The following is a 17,561-nucleotide window of genomic DNA, read 5'->3' as shown; positions in this document are numbered from 1 at the left end:
TCTTTAATGTCTCTTCTCCACAGTTTGTATTTACCATCTCCCATATGAACATCAGTATCTTAACTTGGTCTCTACAAAGCACATAACATCAGGTTCATGTACCCTCAAGAAACTGTTGATATCTTGCTTTGCTGATATTAAACCATCAACATTAGTATATGCCACTTTCAAATAATTTTTGATGTTTTTTATACCTTCTTCTCTCCTTCTCTCCATCGGTACCACTTCCTCAATTTCTGATCCATAACTCTCCAATAAAACTGTGTGTGTGTGTGTGTGTGTGTGTGTGTGTGTGTGTGTGTGTGTGTGTGTGTGTGTGTGTGTGTGTGTGTGTGTGTGTGTGTGTGTGTGTGTGTGTGTGTGTGTGTGTGTGTGTGTGTGTGTGTGTGTGTGTGTGTGTGTGTGTGTGTGGTTGCAATAAGAGGCAGCTGTCTCCATTGTGATGGTGATAGTGGTGGTACCAGTGGTGGTATCAGTGGTGGTTGTGGTAGTAGTGGTGCTGATAATGAAGGCAGCCTTGACTGCGGACGGTGGAGGGAGGTTCATCACATCGCCTCACTCTCTCTCTCTCTCTCTCTCTCTCTCACTCTCTCTCCCTCTCACTTCTCTCTCTCTCCCTCTCCTCCACACCCCAGTCACTCTCAAAAACATTCTCCCCAGATTCTTTGTCTGTGTCCTCCTCACTTTCAGTTTCACTGAATAAATATTTCAAGCACTACTCCTCAGATAACCCTTTCCCTGCCATCGTGGCTACTTTGGAACAGTCATGAGCAGTTATATATTTGAAATTTGGATTTCTCTGAAAATATATAAAAAACACTTATAAACCTTCTTCACTGACACACTGCACAATATGACACACTATCACTATAATACACGTGAGGTATGGACGGGTGATGTAATAGAAGATGAGGAATAAAATGGCCAGAGGCATGCTAGCACACCCTCCTTGCCTGACTGCTGAGAGGACACTGAGCTAATAATAGGTCGCTTGTCCTTATGACAGGCTTGTGAGTGTTACCATATACTTCCCTCGGACATGGCCACCCTAACATATGACTCACCGAAATTTGACGCACTTTCAGCCACAGGAAAAGTTTCTACGATCATTTATTGGGAAAATGCATCATTTGATGAAAATAAATTTACTATGGGTGTATTTCTAGATCTGGCCAAGGCATTTGATACGGTTAATCACTCTATATTACTAAAGAAGCTTGACCACTATGGTATACGAGGCACTTCAAATCAATGGTTTGCTTCCTACTTAGCCAATCGCAAACAGTTTGTGCAATACAAGCAGTGCCAGTCTACCTGTATGCCAGTAGAATCTGGAGTTCCCCAGGGGTCGGTCTTAGGACCACTCTTGTTTATTTTGTACATAAATGACATCATGTACGCTACCTCACATATGAAGCCAGTACTATTTGCTGATGATAGTACCTTTTATGCCAGCCACCAAAATCTCAATGAACTATCAAATGTTGTAAATAGCAGCCTAACAGATATTAAAAAAGGGATAACAAGCAACAAACTCACGCGAAACGTAAGAAAATCTCATTACATTATATTTAGAAGGAAACCAAAGCACTGCAAATCAACCCAACATCTACATAGGTGCCCAGTCAATTGAAAGAGTGGACAGTATAAAATTCCTTGGTGTTATAATTGATGAACGTTTGTCATGGCATTTACATATCCAGTATCTCCATACAAAGATTAGCAAACAGTGTGGTATCATGTACCAAATTCGTGATCAACTAACAACACGGTCTTTTAAGCTCATTTATTACTCGCTGATTTTTCCTTTATTGTTTTATTGTAACAATGTATGGAGTGGTGCTTATAATACACAATTAAACCGCTTATTTATAGCCCAAAAGAAATCGGTCCGTATAATGGAAAACTTACGCAAATATGACCACACTAATCCATCTTTCAAGAAATTGGGTATCCTAAAATTGCCTGATATAAAGTCCTACTGCACTGCTCTGTTTGTTTACAAGTCTCTGCACAACCTATCATTTAACAGTTACTTTGATTTTAATATGAATGATCGGATAATCTCCGAAATAACTGTAATCTAAAAATACCGCTCATGGCTTCAACACAGTCCCAGTCACATATCACTTATCAGGGACCCAAAGTTTGGAATGGTATCCCAATGGCCATTCGGGAACTATGCGAGGCTGTATCTTTCAAATCAGCTTTTAAATCCTACTTACTATCAAAGTACTAATTTTTTAAATTAATTGACTTCCATTATTATTATTATTTATTATTATTATTGTTATTGTGGTAGTTATTATTATTGTTACTATTATTACTGGTATTAATATAAAATTACCTCTGTTTTGTTGTAGTGCTATCTTGTATATACCCTTTATTAAAATCTTAAACTATTGTCATTCGGGGATGACCATTATTACTTAAAAGTCATACAGCTGATTTAGTCAAATAGTAGTTTTAGCCTTACTAGACAACTGATGTTTACCAAAAGTGAAAGAAATACAAGGTGCCTTGAAAGAGAGTTCCTGGACTCTCAAAAGGCTCAGCCGCTAGTAGACTAAGTGTTATGTCAACTATTGTAATCTCTATGGCTAAATAAACATTTGACTTTGACTTTGACTTTCCACCCTCCTTGTACGAACTACTTCCTCCTGTCCTTTCCTTCTTCTATTCCTCCACTTCATTTGAACCTTGACTCTCACAACCACCACCATGTGGTGGTCAGAAAGTCCACTCCCTCAACCTCTATATGCTCTTACATTCATTACATACCTTCTCATTCTATCATCCACACACACATAACCAATCATTGCCTTCTTTTCATTCAGTTCACTACCCACCCTTCTCATCATTTGCCACGTATACCTGTGGATCATTTTGTGTCTGAAGAGGGCATTTGTTACAGCCAACCCCCTCCCTGCACAAATGTCCACTAGAGCACTGGCATTCTCATCCACTTCTGCAGGCACACCCCAGAAAACATTATTGATAATTATCTTTGTATCGAGGACTCCATGTATTATTCAACGCACCTGTTTTTGGCTGAGCTCTTCGGTGAGTGACTCATTCTCCTTGCTCTTGCGCTCCACCTCCTCAGTCTTCTGGTCATAGTTAACGGCCAGCTCCTCCAGTGCCTGCAGTACCTCCTTCACCTCTTCCTTGGCCTTCTCATTCTCGTTGGTCAGCCGTGTCATTTCAGACTGCAGGAGTTCGTAGTCTCGCCGGGTGGAGGAAATCAGCTGAGGAGAGAAGGGAATTTCAAACTGCAAAATGATGAGACAGTACAGCAACTACAAAAAAAAAATAAGAGGAATAACTTGAAATGATAGCTGCTACTACGGCCCTAGACTTATATGGACATGATCTAAGTTGACTGCAGGTCTAGGCTGCCCTCCTCCAGCAGTACACCATCCTCCTTTTAGGGAACAGGAAGCAAGCTGAGGAATGTCTGCATAACTGAACAGTTGTGCCTATCAGCTAATCCTTTTTTTACCTTGACCTCAGTAGGTTTTTCAGTTCCGACATTTAAGGTACAAGCAACAATCTTGGCTACAAAATCAAGAAAGGCCTACCTCCTCCTGCTCCAGCATCTGTTCTTTCAGCTTCTCCACTAGCTGTGACTGGTGGTTGATCTCATCATCCTTCTCATCCAGGCTCTGATACAAACGCTCCCTCTCTCGACCCCAATCAGCCGCATCACCATCAACAGGAAGTGGTGCTGCCAACACCTGACCTATTGGGCCAGGGATTATTTTAACTGATAAGTCCATCATTAACAGAATTACCAATGAGACACAACTAATGCTCTAAGAATATTATAAAACCATTACTTGGTATTCAAGCTGCAAGAGTGGTTCAGTTCTGTAAGTAAAAACAAATCCACTACAGTAATCAAGAAGACTCATTCCTGCCTTGTAACTGGCTCAGCACATCAGGTAACAACATAGTGCCAGGTATAGTATGTACCGGTATACAAATCAGTGCAGTGTTCCACAATGTTACCATTTCCTCCATACAAATGTGTTGGAAGTTGGAGGTAACTGACAAATCTGCATTTTATGCAGCAGTAAGGTGTTAACAGGCAATTTTCTGTAATTATAACATGTACAGTATATATTTAATTCATTCATTCTTTCATTCATCATCATCCAGGGCTCTTGCTAACTGTCGATGGTTGCGAGCCATTTGGCTCCTAAGGTTTCAGATTTACAAGCCAAATAAATTTTTAGTAGCCAATCTGACTTCGAGCCGAAATATCTTACAAGCAATAAAAATAATACTGTATATTTATTTAATTATTTACACAGTCTGTTTTTAAATATTCAAAATGGCGACAAGGAAAGACTTAATAATCGATCACAATGTGCTTTTTTATTCATTTAAGTGAGATTTACTTATTTTGTACGGTACCGTAGTTTACTGGGTTTTGAAGTGGATGTATTTTCTCCTCGCCAAAAGGCAACTTGCATGTAAAATTTGTTTGCCGAAGGGAAAAAATGCTCGCATTTGCAAGCTGTGGCTTGCCAAACAAGAGCCCTGTCATCTCATCCTGTGCTGCCCCTTGAGGAGCGTAGGAGACCGGGGCTAGGCAAGCTGGTCCTGACATTCAAGATGAGAGTGACCAGACTCACTCATCCCTGAGTGGCATTATGTGAGCAATAAACCCCAACCACCCCTTGGATATAAACCTGCCCAGGTTCAACACAATTGGGAGTGCCTTAATTACTCACTAAACCACCAGGTGCCATAATTTGGTTATAAGGTTGCCACCCACCACAGTAAATGATTTTCTGGTGCACAGGAAACCATTTGGGTTGTCACTCAGTGTTGAGTCACCCACAGACAGCAGGAAAAGAAAAGAATGAAAGAAAGAAAGTCAGAAGAGGATGGATGGAAAGAAAGAAGGAAGAGAGGAAAGGACAGTCACCTGAGAGCAGCAATAGCATGTTAGCTACATAAAAATTTTAAAAAAGCTTTTTATAGTGGTATCATTCAGTATAACACTGTGTACTCACTCAGTTGTTGTGAAGTGGTTGATGCATCCATATCGATGGCCACCTGCTCATCAGTGCTGACCTTCTCTCCTGCTCTCCACCGAGTCAGCTCCAGGTCCATCTTCTCAAGCTGAGCCTTCAACTTGGCAACCTGACGGTGACACAAATCGTACCAATAGATAACTTTGATACGTATGAGTTTTCACTACATAGTTCCTCTCTATCGATATCTTTAGGTCATGAGGCTCAATCTCTCCATCCTGAAAGCAACACAACAAGAAATCAATGACTGAATATGAGGCTAGTCACAAAGACGTGCCAGGGAAAGGATGCAGAGTAGTAGCATTGTCATTTATGTAACTGAGCTACAGGAAATAAGCTGCAATAAGACAAAAATCTCTGCCAAGGTAAGGTGAATAAACTAAACTCCCTCCATCCATCCATCACCCAATCTTACATTGCCCCATGAGGAATGTAGGAGCCCAGAGCTGGGTAAGTTAGTCCTGACATTTAAGATGAGACTGACCAGCCTCACTCATCCCTGAGTGGCATTACATGAGCAATAAACCCCAACCACCCCTTGGATATAAACCTCCACCAGCTCAATCCAATTGGAGCACCATAATTACCCACTAAACCACCAGGTGCCAAAATTTGGTTATGCAGTTACCACCCAGCATAGTAAATGGTTTCCTGGTGTACAGGAAACCATTTGGTTTGTCACTCAGTGTACAGTCACCCACAAGCAGAAGGAAGAGGAAAGAATGAAGGAAAGAATGACAGAAGAGGGAGCATAAAGTCAGCCAGAGGTAAAAGGACAAGGAAAGAATGAAGGAAAGAAAAACAGAAGAGGAAGAAAAGAAAGAATGATGGAGGAGAGGAAAAGGCAGGCACCTGAGAGCAGCACTACATCTAGTGAGTGGATTACTTTGATAGTCTAGATAAAAACAACAACAACCTGTAGTACAAATCTTATAAAAGAAAATTTGACATACCTTATCTTTTTCCTTCTCATAGCGACGTTTCCACTCCTCTGCAGTTAGCTCCTCATTCACAGTCACCACATTCTTCACAGTCTTAGCTCTGTTCAACCACAAACATATATTAATACTGTGTTCGAAAATGCTTTTTTGGCATTACAACTCCAACTACCTAACATGACTTAGTCTACAATACTGTACAGTACAACTGTTATCAATCTGGCTATTTGACATTTTCATCTACTGAGGACATTACCTAATAGAAGTGACTTAACCCTGGATAGGTAAAGCTGGGAGCACCACCACCCCACCCTGTTTTGAAATTATGAGTTCATGGATGGAGTAGCTCATGAGTGGGGCAAGCCTACAGAAGTGGATGAGAATGGCAGTGCTCTAATGGACATTTGTGTAGGAGGGGGGTTGGTGATAGCCAATATCCTCTTTAGAAACAAAATGATTCACAGGTATACATGGTGAGTGATGAGAAGGAAGAGTGGTGAACTGAATGAATAGAAGGCAATGACTGATTATGTGTGTGTGGATGAGGTATGTAATGGATCCATGAGCATGTAGAGGTTGGGGGAGTGGACTTTCGAACCACCACTTGGTGGTGGTGGAGAGAGTCAAGGTTCAAATGAAACTGAGGCAGAGGAGAAGGGGAACAGGAGAAAGTAGTCCACACACGGAGGGTAGAAGAAAAGGGGGGGGGGGGGGGCAGAATATAAGAGAGAAGTGGATAAGTCTATATATCTATCTATTGCCAGAAGCCATAATCCCATAAGGGGTGGCTGTTTGACTCTGAGTTATTTGTTTTACGAGGAGGGGCACTAACCCTCCACCAACCCACTTGCTGAAACGTTGGGAGCACGTATGGTTTGGTTATATGGTTACCACCCAGCATTGTAAATGGCTTCTTGGCTTACAGGAAACCATTTGGCTTGTCACTCAATGTAAAGCCACCTGTAACGGAAAGAAAAGCAATAAGAAGTGACAGGAAAGATGGGGGAAATAGGAAGAGAGGAGGGCAGGCACAGAAAAAGAATGATAAAAGTTAAGGAAGAAGTAGGCTGCACTACATCAAGTGAGTGGATGATGGTCTGGAGCAGACGGGGGACATTGAAGGTGTGTACAAGATATTTACAGAAGAAATCTATGCAGCATGTGAGGTGGTGTGTGAGGTACAGAGAATATGAAAGAGAATGCAAGGAACAGCATGGCAGAATGAAGAGGTATGACAGGCTGTGGCACAAAAAAGAATAAAGCATATAGTAAGTGGATGAGAAACAGGGGTGTGGAAGAAGATGAGAGACAGGAGAAAGAGTTATATGCAGAGAGGAAGAAAGCGGTGAAAAGATTTGTACGAGAAAGAAGAAAGTGGATGAGGAATTTGGAAAGAATTTGAATGTAAAGTGGAGGGAATGTAAGAAAATGTTCTGGAAAGAGGTAAAGACAGTTAGACAGGGTGATAAAGAAGTAAGTAAGGGAGTGAAAGATAAAAAATGGTACATTGTTGTGGACAAGGAAGAAAGAGTCAGGAGATGAAGAGAACACTCTAAGTAATTGCTGAATATGAAGAAAGTAATGCATGTACAAGTGGCTGGGGAATGGCTGGGAGGAGAAGGGAGGTGAGTAGAGAGGAAAGACTCAGTAGAATGGAAGTAGTGGATGTAATGAAGAAAGTCCAAATGGGAAAAGCCCCAGGAATTGATGGAGTGTGGGGTGAAATGCTGAAGCATGGAGGAGAATAGCAGTAGAATGGATATGGAATAAGTGAAGATTGTCCTGGGCCAGAGGTCAGCAACCTTTAAAGCAAGAAGAGCCACTTATTTTAACGTTTCATAAAAATGTAGTACTCTCGGAGCTGCAATACAAAAAACTGTCTCATAAAACGAAATCTACAGTACTTCTAAATCTAAACAAAACATTACGGTGATATTGTTCGAACTACTTAACAGTACAGATCTTTTCAAAGTTGAGTAAAAAATCTAATGTTGCCTTGCACGTGTTGCCTTCGTTCTGAAAGAATAAATAATTATTTATGAAGCTCCTGGAGATGCAGAAGTGTCCTAAAAAGAGCCACATGCACCTCTTAAAAAAACAAAATCTCTGAAGTCCTTCCATATCCACCAAAGGAGGATGGTGGACTATAAAGGACAGCAAACTTTAGCCCATACTCCACCAAGTTTACAATCAAGAAGAGCATAAGTACAGAATATGAGAATGTCATGTGCAAGATGAAACTTGAGAATAGAACATAGAATGCTTCCTACACTGACAATAAAACATCATCCCTTCACTAATCCCCTGTCATACCTCTTTCCAAAGTCTAGCGTGGACTTTGTCTCGGCCTCATTGAATGATGCGGGTGAGCAGCAGATAACAATGGTGGTACGAGCATTGCCTCCGAGTGACTCCTGTAGGATGCGGGTTAGCTTTGAGTCTCGGTACGGCACGTGGGTCTTCGTGTTGTCAGCAAGGGCAGATATCACATTGCCCAGTGCTGAGAGAGATTTGTTGATATTCTTGGCCTCATCCAACACAGAACCTTCTGCTCCTGTTTTGCTCACCTGTGGAAGGGGAACTTGGTCTTAGCACATTAAGATCAATTCACACAAGCTAAATTGCAGCCGTTTTTTTTGGCCGATTTATGGGGAAAAGAATGCCATTTTCAGCAGTTCTCCAGCAAAGGTGTTCATATGTACAGGGACTGCAGAGGCAGGAATGCGGCAACAGTGTTTACAAAGATGGACCACCATACCCATACTAGGTGTGCAGCCCTTGCTCTTGCACTTTGCCTGCTTCATGATCAGCCCTGAAGGCCGCAGTTTTCCTCATGAGAACCAACCTTTACAGTCACTCAGCCTTCTGGTGCTTCAGGGGCCATATGTATATATTTCCTTAGGCATAAAATAATGTAAAGGATTCCTTGTGCATACCTTTATCTCAGACTTAATCATACATTTATACTCATGTTCATACCAGATACACCCAAACTGGAATGAACGTTAAAGTGAGAGTAGTAGTAGTCGTAGTAGTAGCGGTAGTAGTAGCAGTAGCAGTAGTCATAGTAGTAGTAGTAATAGATGTCATATTCGTCTTCGTTCAAAGAGCTTTGCTTTGTTCAGTGCTTCCATTCCAATTGGCCTGGCCTTTATCTCCCAATTCCGGCAAAAAAAAAGACCAACATGTCAGTCTCTCCATCCCGGCATAAAAAAGCAGCCACGATTTCTGCCTGGGGCAAATCCCGGCAAAAAACGGCCGTGATTTAGCCTTTACAGAATAAAACCATTCTTCATTCCCAAACAAATCAGACACATGCTTCCTCCAATGGAATCTCCATACTGAGGATGACCATGGTAAAGTTGATGTGTTCTATGGACTGGGAGCTACAATAAGTGCCATAACAAGCTAATTCCTTCAATGGCTGCTGGAAACTAGTGAGAGTATTGTACTCCGATTATCTACTTGTGACTGATTTCTCGACTCAGTGCCAAAATTAAGCAAATTATTGCTCTTAGATAAAACAACAATTTACATGGACAAACTAAATCTAAATCATGCTTCACCCTAGACTAGACTACTGTACTTTGAATCAAGGATGTAACTACATTCAAATATAACAAGTAACTCACCTTTTCACTGCCTGCCAAGTCCACCAGATACAATTTGCCCAAAAGTTTCTTCTGTGATTCTATATTCTCTTGTTTCACTTGAATTAAAAACACACTGTGACTTCTGGAACTGTGCTCATTCATATCTGAGGAAAGCATAATAATGGATTACTTCCAAGTATACACTGGTATCTACTTGGTAAAATGTAACAGTATCATCAAACCAAATCAAATAATGTCATGCTTCTTGTTAAGAACAAATACTGAAGATGGCTAGTGTACAGATATTCCCTTCACGTTACGAGCTAAACCAAGTGCCGGAACCAGATAAACTACAGTACTGTTCTTTCTATGGCTGCTGGGCACTGCTGAGAAAAGTGCATCTAAGATATGTAATAAGATCATTATCACTGCCAGCATCTCAGGTGGAACTCTGATTTTGTTTACTTGTTAATTTTCATCACTATCATAATCTTCCCAATACTGATTCTTGCCTGTAGGACAGGGTGAGGAAATCTATATTACAAACAGAAATAAAAGCAAAAATATAAATTCATGAACCTGATACAAATATAATGCATCACTATCCAGTGCATGGAAAAGTTTGGAAAGAATGACAGAGTGTTTTTGATCAGTGATATGAATGGTAAAATAGGGAATGTGAAGGTGGATGGAATAGTTGGTGAGTGGGGTGTGCCTGCTGAGATAGATGAGAATGGCAGTGTGTTAGTGGACATTTGTGCTGGGAGGGGGCTGGTGATAGCCAATACCCTCTTCAGGCATAAAATGATCCACAGGTATACATGGCGAGTGATAAGAAGGGTGGGTGGTGAACTGAATGAAAGGAAGGCAATGATTGATTATGTGTGTGTGGATGAAAGGATGTGAAGATGTGTAATGGATGCAAGAGCTTATAGAGGTTGGGGGAGTGGACTTTCTGACCACTACTTGATGGTGGCCAGAATCAAGATCCAAATAAGATGGAGAAATAGAAGAAGGGAAGGACGGAAAGGAGGAGTATTTGCAAGGAGAGTGGAAAGGTTACAAGAGGATGAGAAAAAGGCAGAATATAAGAGAGAAGTGGAGGAACGATTGGGCAAATATGAATTAGAGCAGATGGGGGACATGGAAGGTGTGTGTAGGATATTTACAGAAGAAATATGTGCAGCATGTGATGTGGTGTGGTATGAAGAGAAGACGGAGGGGGGTGCAAGGAACAGTGTGGTGGAATGAAGAGGTGAGACAGGCTGTGGCACAAAAGAAGAAAGCATACAATGAATGGATGAGAAATAGGGGCATGGAAGAAGTTGAGAGGTGGAAGAGAGAGTTATATGTAGAAAGAAAGAGCGAGGTAAAAAGATTAGCGAGAGAAAGAAGAGAGTGAATGAGGAATTTGGAAGGAATTTGAATGTAAAGTGGAGGGACTGTAAGACAATGTTCTGGAAAGAGGTGAAGAGAGTAAGACAGGGTGGAAGTGAATTTAGCAGGGGAGTGAAAGATAAAAATGGTAGATTACTAGTGGAGAAGGGAGAAAAAGTGAGCAGAGGGAGAGAACACTTTAAGGAATTGTTGAACATAGAGGATGCAAGTAATGCGAGTATAAGTGGCTGGGGAATGGCTGGGAGAAGGAGGGAGGTGAGAAGACAGGAAGAAATCAGTAGGATAGAAGTTGTGGAACCAATGAAGAAAGTTAAATTGGGGAAAGCCCCAGGAATTGATGGAGTGTGTGGTGAAATGCTGAAGCATGGGGGAGAGATAGTAGTAGAATGGATGTGGAAGATGTGCAGATTGGCCTGGGAGGAAGGTAGAGTCCCGGAGGATTGGATGTCAGGTATAATTATTCCCTTGTACAAAGGAAAAGGGGAAAAAGAAGTGTGTGGTAATCATAGGGGCATCTGTCTTCTTAGTATAATAGGAAAAGTGTATGGTAGGATACTTATTGACAGAGTTAGAGAAAGAACAGAGGAATTAGTTGGAGAAGAACAGGGAGGCTTTAGGAAGGGAAGAGGTTATGTAGATCAGATATTCATTCTCAGATCTTTAATGGAAAAGTTTCTAGAGAAGGGAAAGAAGTTGTATGTGGCTTTCATGGATTTGGAGAAAGCATATGACAGGGTGGATAGACAAGGATTGTGGAAAGTGATAAGAATATATGGAGCAGATGGGAAGTTGTTGAATGCTGTGAAGAGTATGTATGTTGGTGCTTAGGCTGCAGTGCGTGTGGATGGTGAACTAAGTGAATTTTTCTCTTTAAAAGCTGGTTTGAAACAGGGATGTGTCATGTGTCCATGGTTGTTCAATCTGTACATGGATGGGTTAATAAAAGAGGTGCAAGGTAGGGTAGTGGATGTCGGAGTGTCCCTGGAGAGAGAGGGTAGTGTTTGGAAACTCCCTGTACTGTTGTTTGCAGATGATACTGTGTTGTTGAGTGAAGACGAAGGAGAGCTGCAAGGCTTGGTGGATGAGTTTGAGAGAGTGTGTAAGAAACGGAACCTAAAGGTGAATATAGGGAAGAGTAAAGTGATGGTCTTTGAGAGAGGTGAAGTCAGTGAATGTACAGCAAGGTTGGCTGGTGAGGAATTGCAAAATGTGAGTACGTTTAAGTACTTGGGTAGTGTGATGAGTAAGGATGGAGGTTTGGAGGGTGAAGTGCTTGAAAAGGTACAGCAGGGGAGAAAGGTTGCTGGTTCCTTGAAAGCAGTGATAAGAAACAGGGAAGTGAGCATGGAAGTGAAAAAGTTACTACACGACAGTATTGTGATACCAACTCTGACGTATGGAAGTGAAGCTTGGATGTTGTTGGAAGGACACAAGTCAAGAGTGAAAGCAGTGGAAATGAGTTATTTAAGAGGAGCCTGTGGAGTCACATGGAGAGACAGACAGACAAATGAGGATATAAAGGAGCATTGTGGTGTGGATGTTGATGTGATAGGAAGCGTTAGGAGGAATACACTGAGGTGGTTTGGCCGTGTGGAGAGGATGGAGGGTGAAAGACTGACGAAGAGAGTGTATGTGAGTGAGGTGGAGGGGGGGGGAGGGAGGGAGAGGCCGAGGATGAGATGGAGGGATGGGGTGGAGAGGTATATGAGAGAGGGGGTGTGTGAGCTGGGAGCAGGGGAGTGAAATGGCGGGGGACAGGGCAACGTGGAGGCGATTTGTTTGTGGCCACCCCAAACAGGATTGAGGCGTCTGGCAATAGATAGATAGACAATCCAGCATTCATCTCAACTATACACAGATCATATTTACTGTGCATCTGACTATACAGTGAGAGTTCAATATTCCAGATTCGGATTATCTAGGTTTTGGTATATCTGGACCATGATCAAAGGGTTCAGTGGTACAGTAATACATAAAAATATCTGTATGATTGCTCCAGTTTAAACAACAAACATCCAGCTGATCGCGAGCAAGCTACGGGTAAACGAGTGTGAATCTACCCCCTACCCGCACCTGCTCACAACTCGATCACAAGGATGGTGGAGTGTAGTTTGGTGAGGTGAATGGTAACCTAACCTAACCTAGCTTAACTACCTGATAATTAAACTTAACCCAACCTAACCTGGGCTCCATTTGGGAAACTGGGAAACAAAATCCACCTTTGAGTACATTCAGTAAGCTTCTTCCATTATGCCTGACACAATCGCAGGTACGGCTAAAGGAACGTGATGATAATGTGGGGGACAATCTTTCAAAATAAAAAAGGTAAATCACCACCCTCAAAACTGTCTGAAAAATACAGAAAACTATCTATCTATCTATCTATATACCTAGACTGCTTCCTTTAAAGAAAGGGAGGTAGCCGGGACAGGATGACACACTCCCAACTCACTCATCCACACACACACACATTCATTTGCATCTTAGCCCCAATGGGAGAAGGAACAGATCCTCACTGCACCACACCGCATGAGGGTCAACTGCGCAGTGCAATCAGCAACATCCGCAGCAGGGCCCAACAGCAGCGCTGGTTTATCCTGCCACGTCATTATGGACCCATCCCATTACCCGCACCTAATCTGATCAGCTGATCAGACCAAATGCGGGAGAATATCCCCTAAGGGCTGCATCATCATTTATCCATTCACAATTTTTCTCCAATCATTCCTATCACAGGCAGTCACTCTTCCTTGCTCAACAGACATCCCTCTCGCATCCAACACTCTCTTCACACTGTCCATCCATCCAATTCGTGGTCTTCCTCTCAGCCTTACAACTCTCACATCCGATCCAGTTATCTTTTTCACCAATCACCCATTATTCATTCTCTCCATATGCCCAAACCATCGCAACAACCTCTGCTAAACTTGATCAGCCATCTCCCGCACAACTCCAGTTCTCCTTGGCACTTCATTTGTCTCTCTATCCATACGCGTCACTCCACACATACTCCTCAGACATCTCATCTCCATTAAATTCAAATTTTTCCTCTTTGCTACACCCATATTTAACGTTTCAGCCCCATATAATGCAGTCAGTACCACAACACCCTCATACAGCCTTCTCCTTACATCCAATTTAAGTGAATGAAATCTAAATACTTTTTTCATTCCTCCCAGCACCTTTCCTACTTCATTCATTCTAAACTTCACTTTTGCATCTATTCTTCCATCCACAGCAACATGTGACCCTAAATACTTAAAACTACCTCCTCAAGCAACTCACCATTCAAAACTATGTTCATCCCCCTACCAACTACCAACCTCGTACACATCATCACTTTCCTCTTATTTTCATTTACTCTCAACATCCTCTTTTCACACACCCTTCCACACTCCTCTAACAACTGTCTCAATCTCTCCTCTGGATCAGCCACCAGTGCAGTATCATCCGCAAACAGCAGCTGATTCAGATTCCACTTTCTACCATAAGCATTCACCAGACTCAAATCTCCACTTAACACTCTTGCATTCACCTCCCTTAAAACACCATTCATATTAACACTGAACAACCAAAGTGACATCACACATCCCTGCTGCAGCTCCACTCTCACGGAAAACCAATCACTCACAGTATTTCCCACATTACACATGCTCTACTACTGAACTAAAAACTTTTCACTCCCTTTAGCAACCTACCATCAAGTCCATACAATCTTAAAACAGTCCACAAAGCCTCCCTATCAATTCTATCATATGCTTTCTCTAAATCCACCAATGCCCAACACACATCATAAACTAACTAGAGGAATATGAATTGACTTGGTAAAGTGTTTAGGTTGTAGGCTTAGAGGAAAATTTATGGGTTTCATAATTTTAGGGGACGAAATGAAACAAAAATGTTTGCTTAACAGAAAAAAATTACTATTTCATCCCACGTGTTCTCATAAGTTAGCATTCAGTTCAACTTTCTTCATTCGATATCGCGTTTCCCAACACATTTTGGGCAGAGTAAGTATAGTTATTTCTGCTCCTTAAAATTAAATGTACATTTACTACTCATTCTTTTGTTTGTTCTTATGTGTTTGTTTGAAAGAGAGAGTACTGATACAAACAAATAGGTATTCCATTAAGCTCTTCATAGCTGCCGGTCTAGAACAACACTTTACTGTACCGGTGTCAGTGACACTGACTTAGGGCAAGCTATAAAAAACTGTGAACAATTATGGGACAGGTATGAAGGCTACTGGTATGTTTACACGACCCTACTCTATCATCCCAAGCAGTCAGGTAGTCACTTCATTCCAGATTTTTTCGCCGATATGTTTCCATGCTTATGTAACATACGCCCTGATTTTGAGTAAATTTTTTCCATTAAGCCAGAAACAATCGTAGAAATGGCTTAAGATATGTGATGATAATATGGGGGGAAATCTTTCAGTGAGAGGGTAATTTACCACCCTCAAAATAGAAATACTGTATACAGAAAAACTAGAGGAATATGAATTGAATTGGTAAGGTCTTCAGGCTGTATGCTTAGACAAATATTTAAGGATTTCACAATTTTAGGAGACAAAATGCTTGGTAATCTGAAAAAAATTACTCTATCATCCCATGTGTTCTCGTAAGTTAGCATTCAGTTCCACATTCTTTATTCAATATTGCGCTTCCCAACACATTTCGAACTGACCGAGCATAGTTATTTCTGCTCATTAGAGTTAAGTGAACATTTACTGCTCATTCCTGAACAACGCTTTACTGCACCGGCATCAGTGACGTTGAGTTAGGGCGAGCTCTAAAAAAAACTGCGAAAAATTATTGGAAGAGAATGATGGTCACTAGTATATTTACACGACCCTACTCTACCATCCCAAGCAGTCAGGCAGTCATTTCATCCCAGATGTTTTCGTGTTAATGTTACATGCGCCGTAATTCAATTAATTCTTTCACGAATCATAGCAAATCACAGGATGGATTGGGGGGAGCCAGGTGCATCAGACGTGTCTTTTCACATCTGTAAGAAAAAGAAATTGATTTTAGAACTTTGAAAAAATGGTCCCGAGGCCAGTCACGAGAGAATGCAAATTTCTGAACTCAGGGTCATTGAGGGGGCTAAACATATGCTTTACTTCAAGCAGAAAAAGCACCTTACCAAATCAGCTCTTCCTGATAGTCTGTTATATTTTTCTGATTATTTCTGGGTTGGTAAATAAACGTTTCTTGTTAAATCTGTTTCCTCTTTGTTTATAGCTGTTCTGCTGTGACAACTCGTTTGGTTCGTTAACGTAATGGCGGAAGGGACTGTTCTAACCGAAGTGTTTTAACTAAACCTGGCCTAGCCTAGCTTAAATGTACCTAATAATTTAACCTAACCTAAACTCCAGTTGGGAATTTGGGAAATTAAATCCACCTTTGCACACGCTGAGTTTCTTCCATTGCGCTGGAAACAATCGTAGGTACGGCTTAAGGAACATGACAATAATAACAGGGAAAATTTTTCAGAAAGAAAAATTTACCAAACTGAAAATAATCAGAAAAATACAGAAACAAGCTGGAGGAATATGAAGTGAATTGGTAAAGTCTTTCTATTCCTTAAAGTGTAGCTACATTCACCATAAATAAATCACTGTAACAGTACTTGGGTTTTGTTTCCGCCGGATTAATTGTGATTTCAGACTATTTGCGCACCCCTTCACGCCATACAGCCTGGATAATCGGGCTATCTCTGTAGTTTTTGCTCAACCTGTAAAATGATCATATACTGCTGTGAACACAAACAGCAAACCACCTTCCTTCCATACACTGTGAGACAGTAAGCAATGACTTTCAAACCCCAGTGATGTGATCAGGGCTCAACAAACTTTTCAGAATATTAGGAAGAGTTTCATAAGTGATCTGAATGTGGAGTGACATTCCTGACTGTTCATAAAAATAATTTGCAACTATTCATGTAACACCAAACAGTAATACACGCTGCTATAACCAATTTCTAACTAGTAAACCTACCAATCTCATCGCTCTATTCACCGTCTGATACCCCAGACCTTAATCTTTGCTATGCCTCCAATCCCTTCAGAGACTCACTGCACAGTATGTCAAGTGTCTGAGTCTGAACCAGTTTTGTGCTCTCTCTCTCTCTCTCTCTCTCTCTCTCTCTGTTACTGCATTTTTTTATACTTTCTTTCTTTTCAACAAGCATCTTTCCCAGGGTCTGCAACTTCATGTCACTGTTATTGTTGTGGCCATAATTTCAAGTGGATGAGAACCCAGCAGACTGATGGCTGAGATGTTCTTTTCCTGCAGTTCACCAGTACCCTCCGAGGGGGAAAAAGGGAGACAGGTGGACATTTTTATACCAGTTAAATCATTCCCACCAAGTGGTGTCACTCTCCACTACCAATATATGTATAACATCAATATATATAACACCAGGCTACTTACTTGTAACAGCCACATGTCTGTTGCTCTTGCCCATCTCAATAACCTCAAACACCTCCTCTGGGGATGATACAAAACGCTCCGTGGCGCCTTTCACAAATGGTACACGATTCTTGTCCTCGTGTACAGCCAGGTTCACCTTTGATACTG

General features: G+C 41.4%; 1 protein-coding gene across 1 annotated transcript in view; it reads right to left on the bottom strand.

Moving 5' to 3' along the window:
• Nucleotides 1-17,561, bottom strand: part of LOC145398422 (kinesin heavy chain-like) — a 52,115-nt gene that overhangs the window by 26,689 nt on the left and 7,865 nt on the right. The window contains exons 4-10 of the mRNA XM_080271304.1: nucleotides 17,415-17,558; nucleotides 9,616-9,740; nucleotides 8,297-8,550; nucleotides 5,999-6,086; nucleotides 5,025-5,154; nucleotides 3,582-3,742; nucleotides 3,042-3,248 (exon numbers count right to left, since the gene is read on the bottom strand). Coding sequence (XP_080127430.1) covers nucleotides 3,042-3,248; nucleotides 3,582-3,742; nucleotides 5,025-5,154; nucleotides 5,999-6,086; nucleotides 8,297-8,550; nucleotides 9,616-9,740; nucleotides 17,415-17,558 — 1,109 coding nt within the window. The remainder of the gene's footprint in view (nucleotides 1-3,041; nucleotides 3,249-3,581; nucleotides 3,743-5,024; nucleotides 5,155-5,998; nucleotides 6,087-8,296; nucleotides 8,551-9,615; nucleotides 9,741-17,414; nucleotides 17,559-17,561) is intronic.

This window comes from Coenobita brevimanus, chromosome 45 (assembly GCF_032717465.1).
Source record: "Coenobita brevimanus isolate Jiangsu-jjx chromosome 45, ASM3271746v2, whole genome shotgun sequence".
Classification (NCBI taxonomy): Eukaryota; Metazoa; Arthropoda; class Malacostraca; order Decapoda; family Coenobitidae; genus Coenobita; species Coenobita brevimanus.
This window is presented reverse-complemented; position numbering and strand designations above follow the sequence as displayed.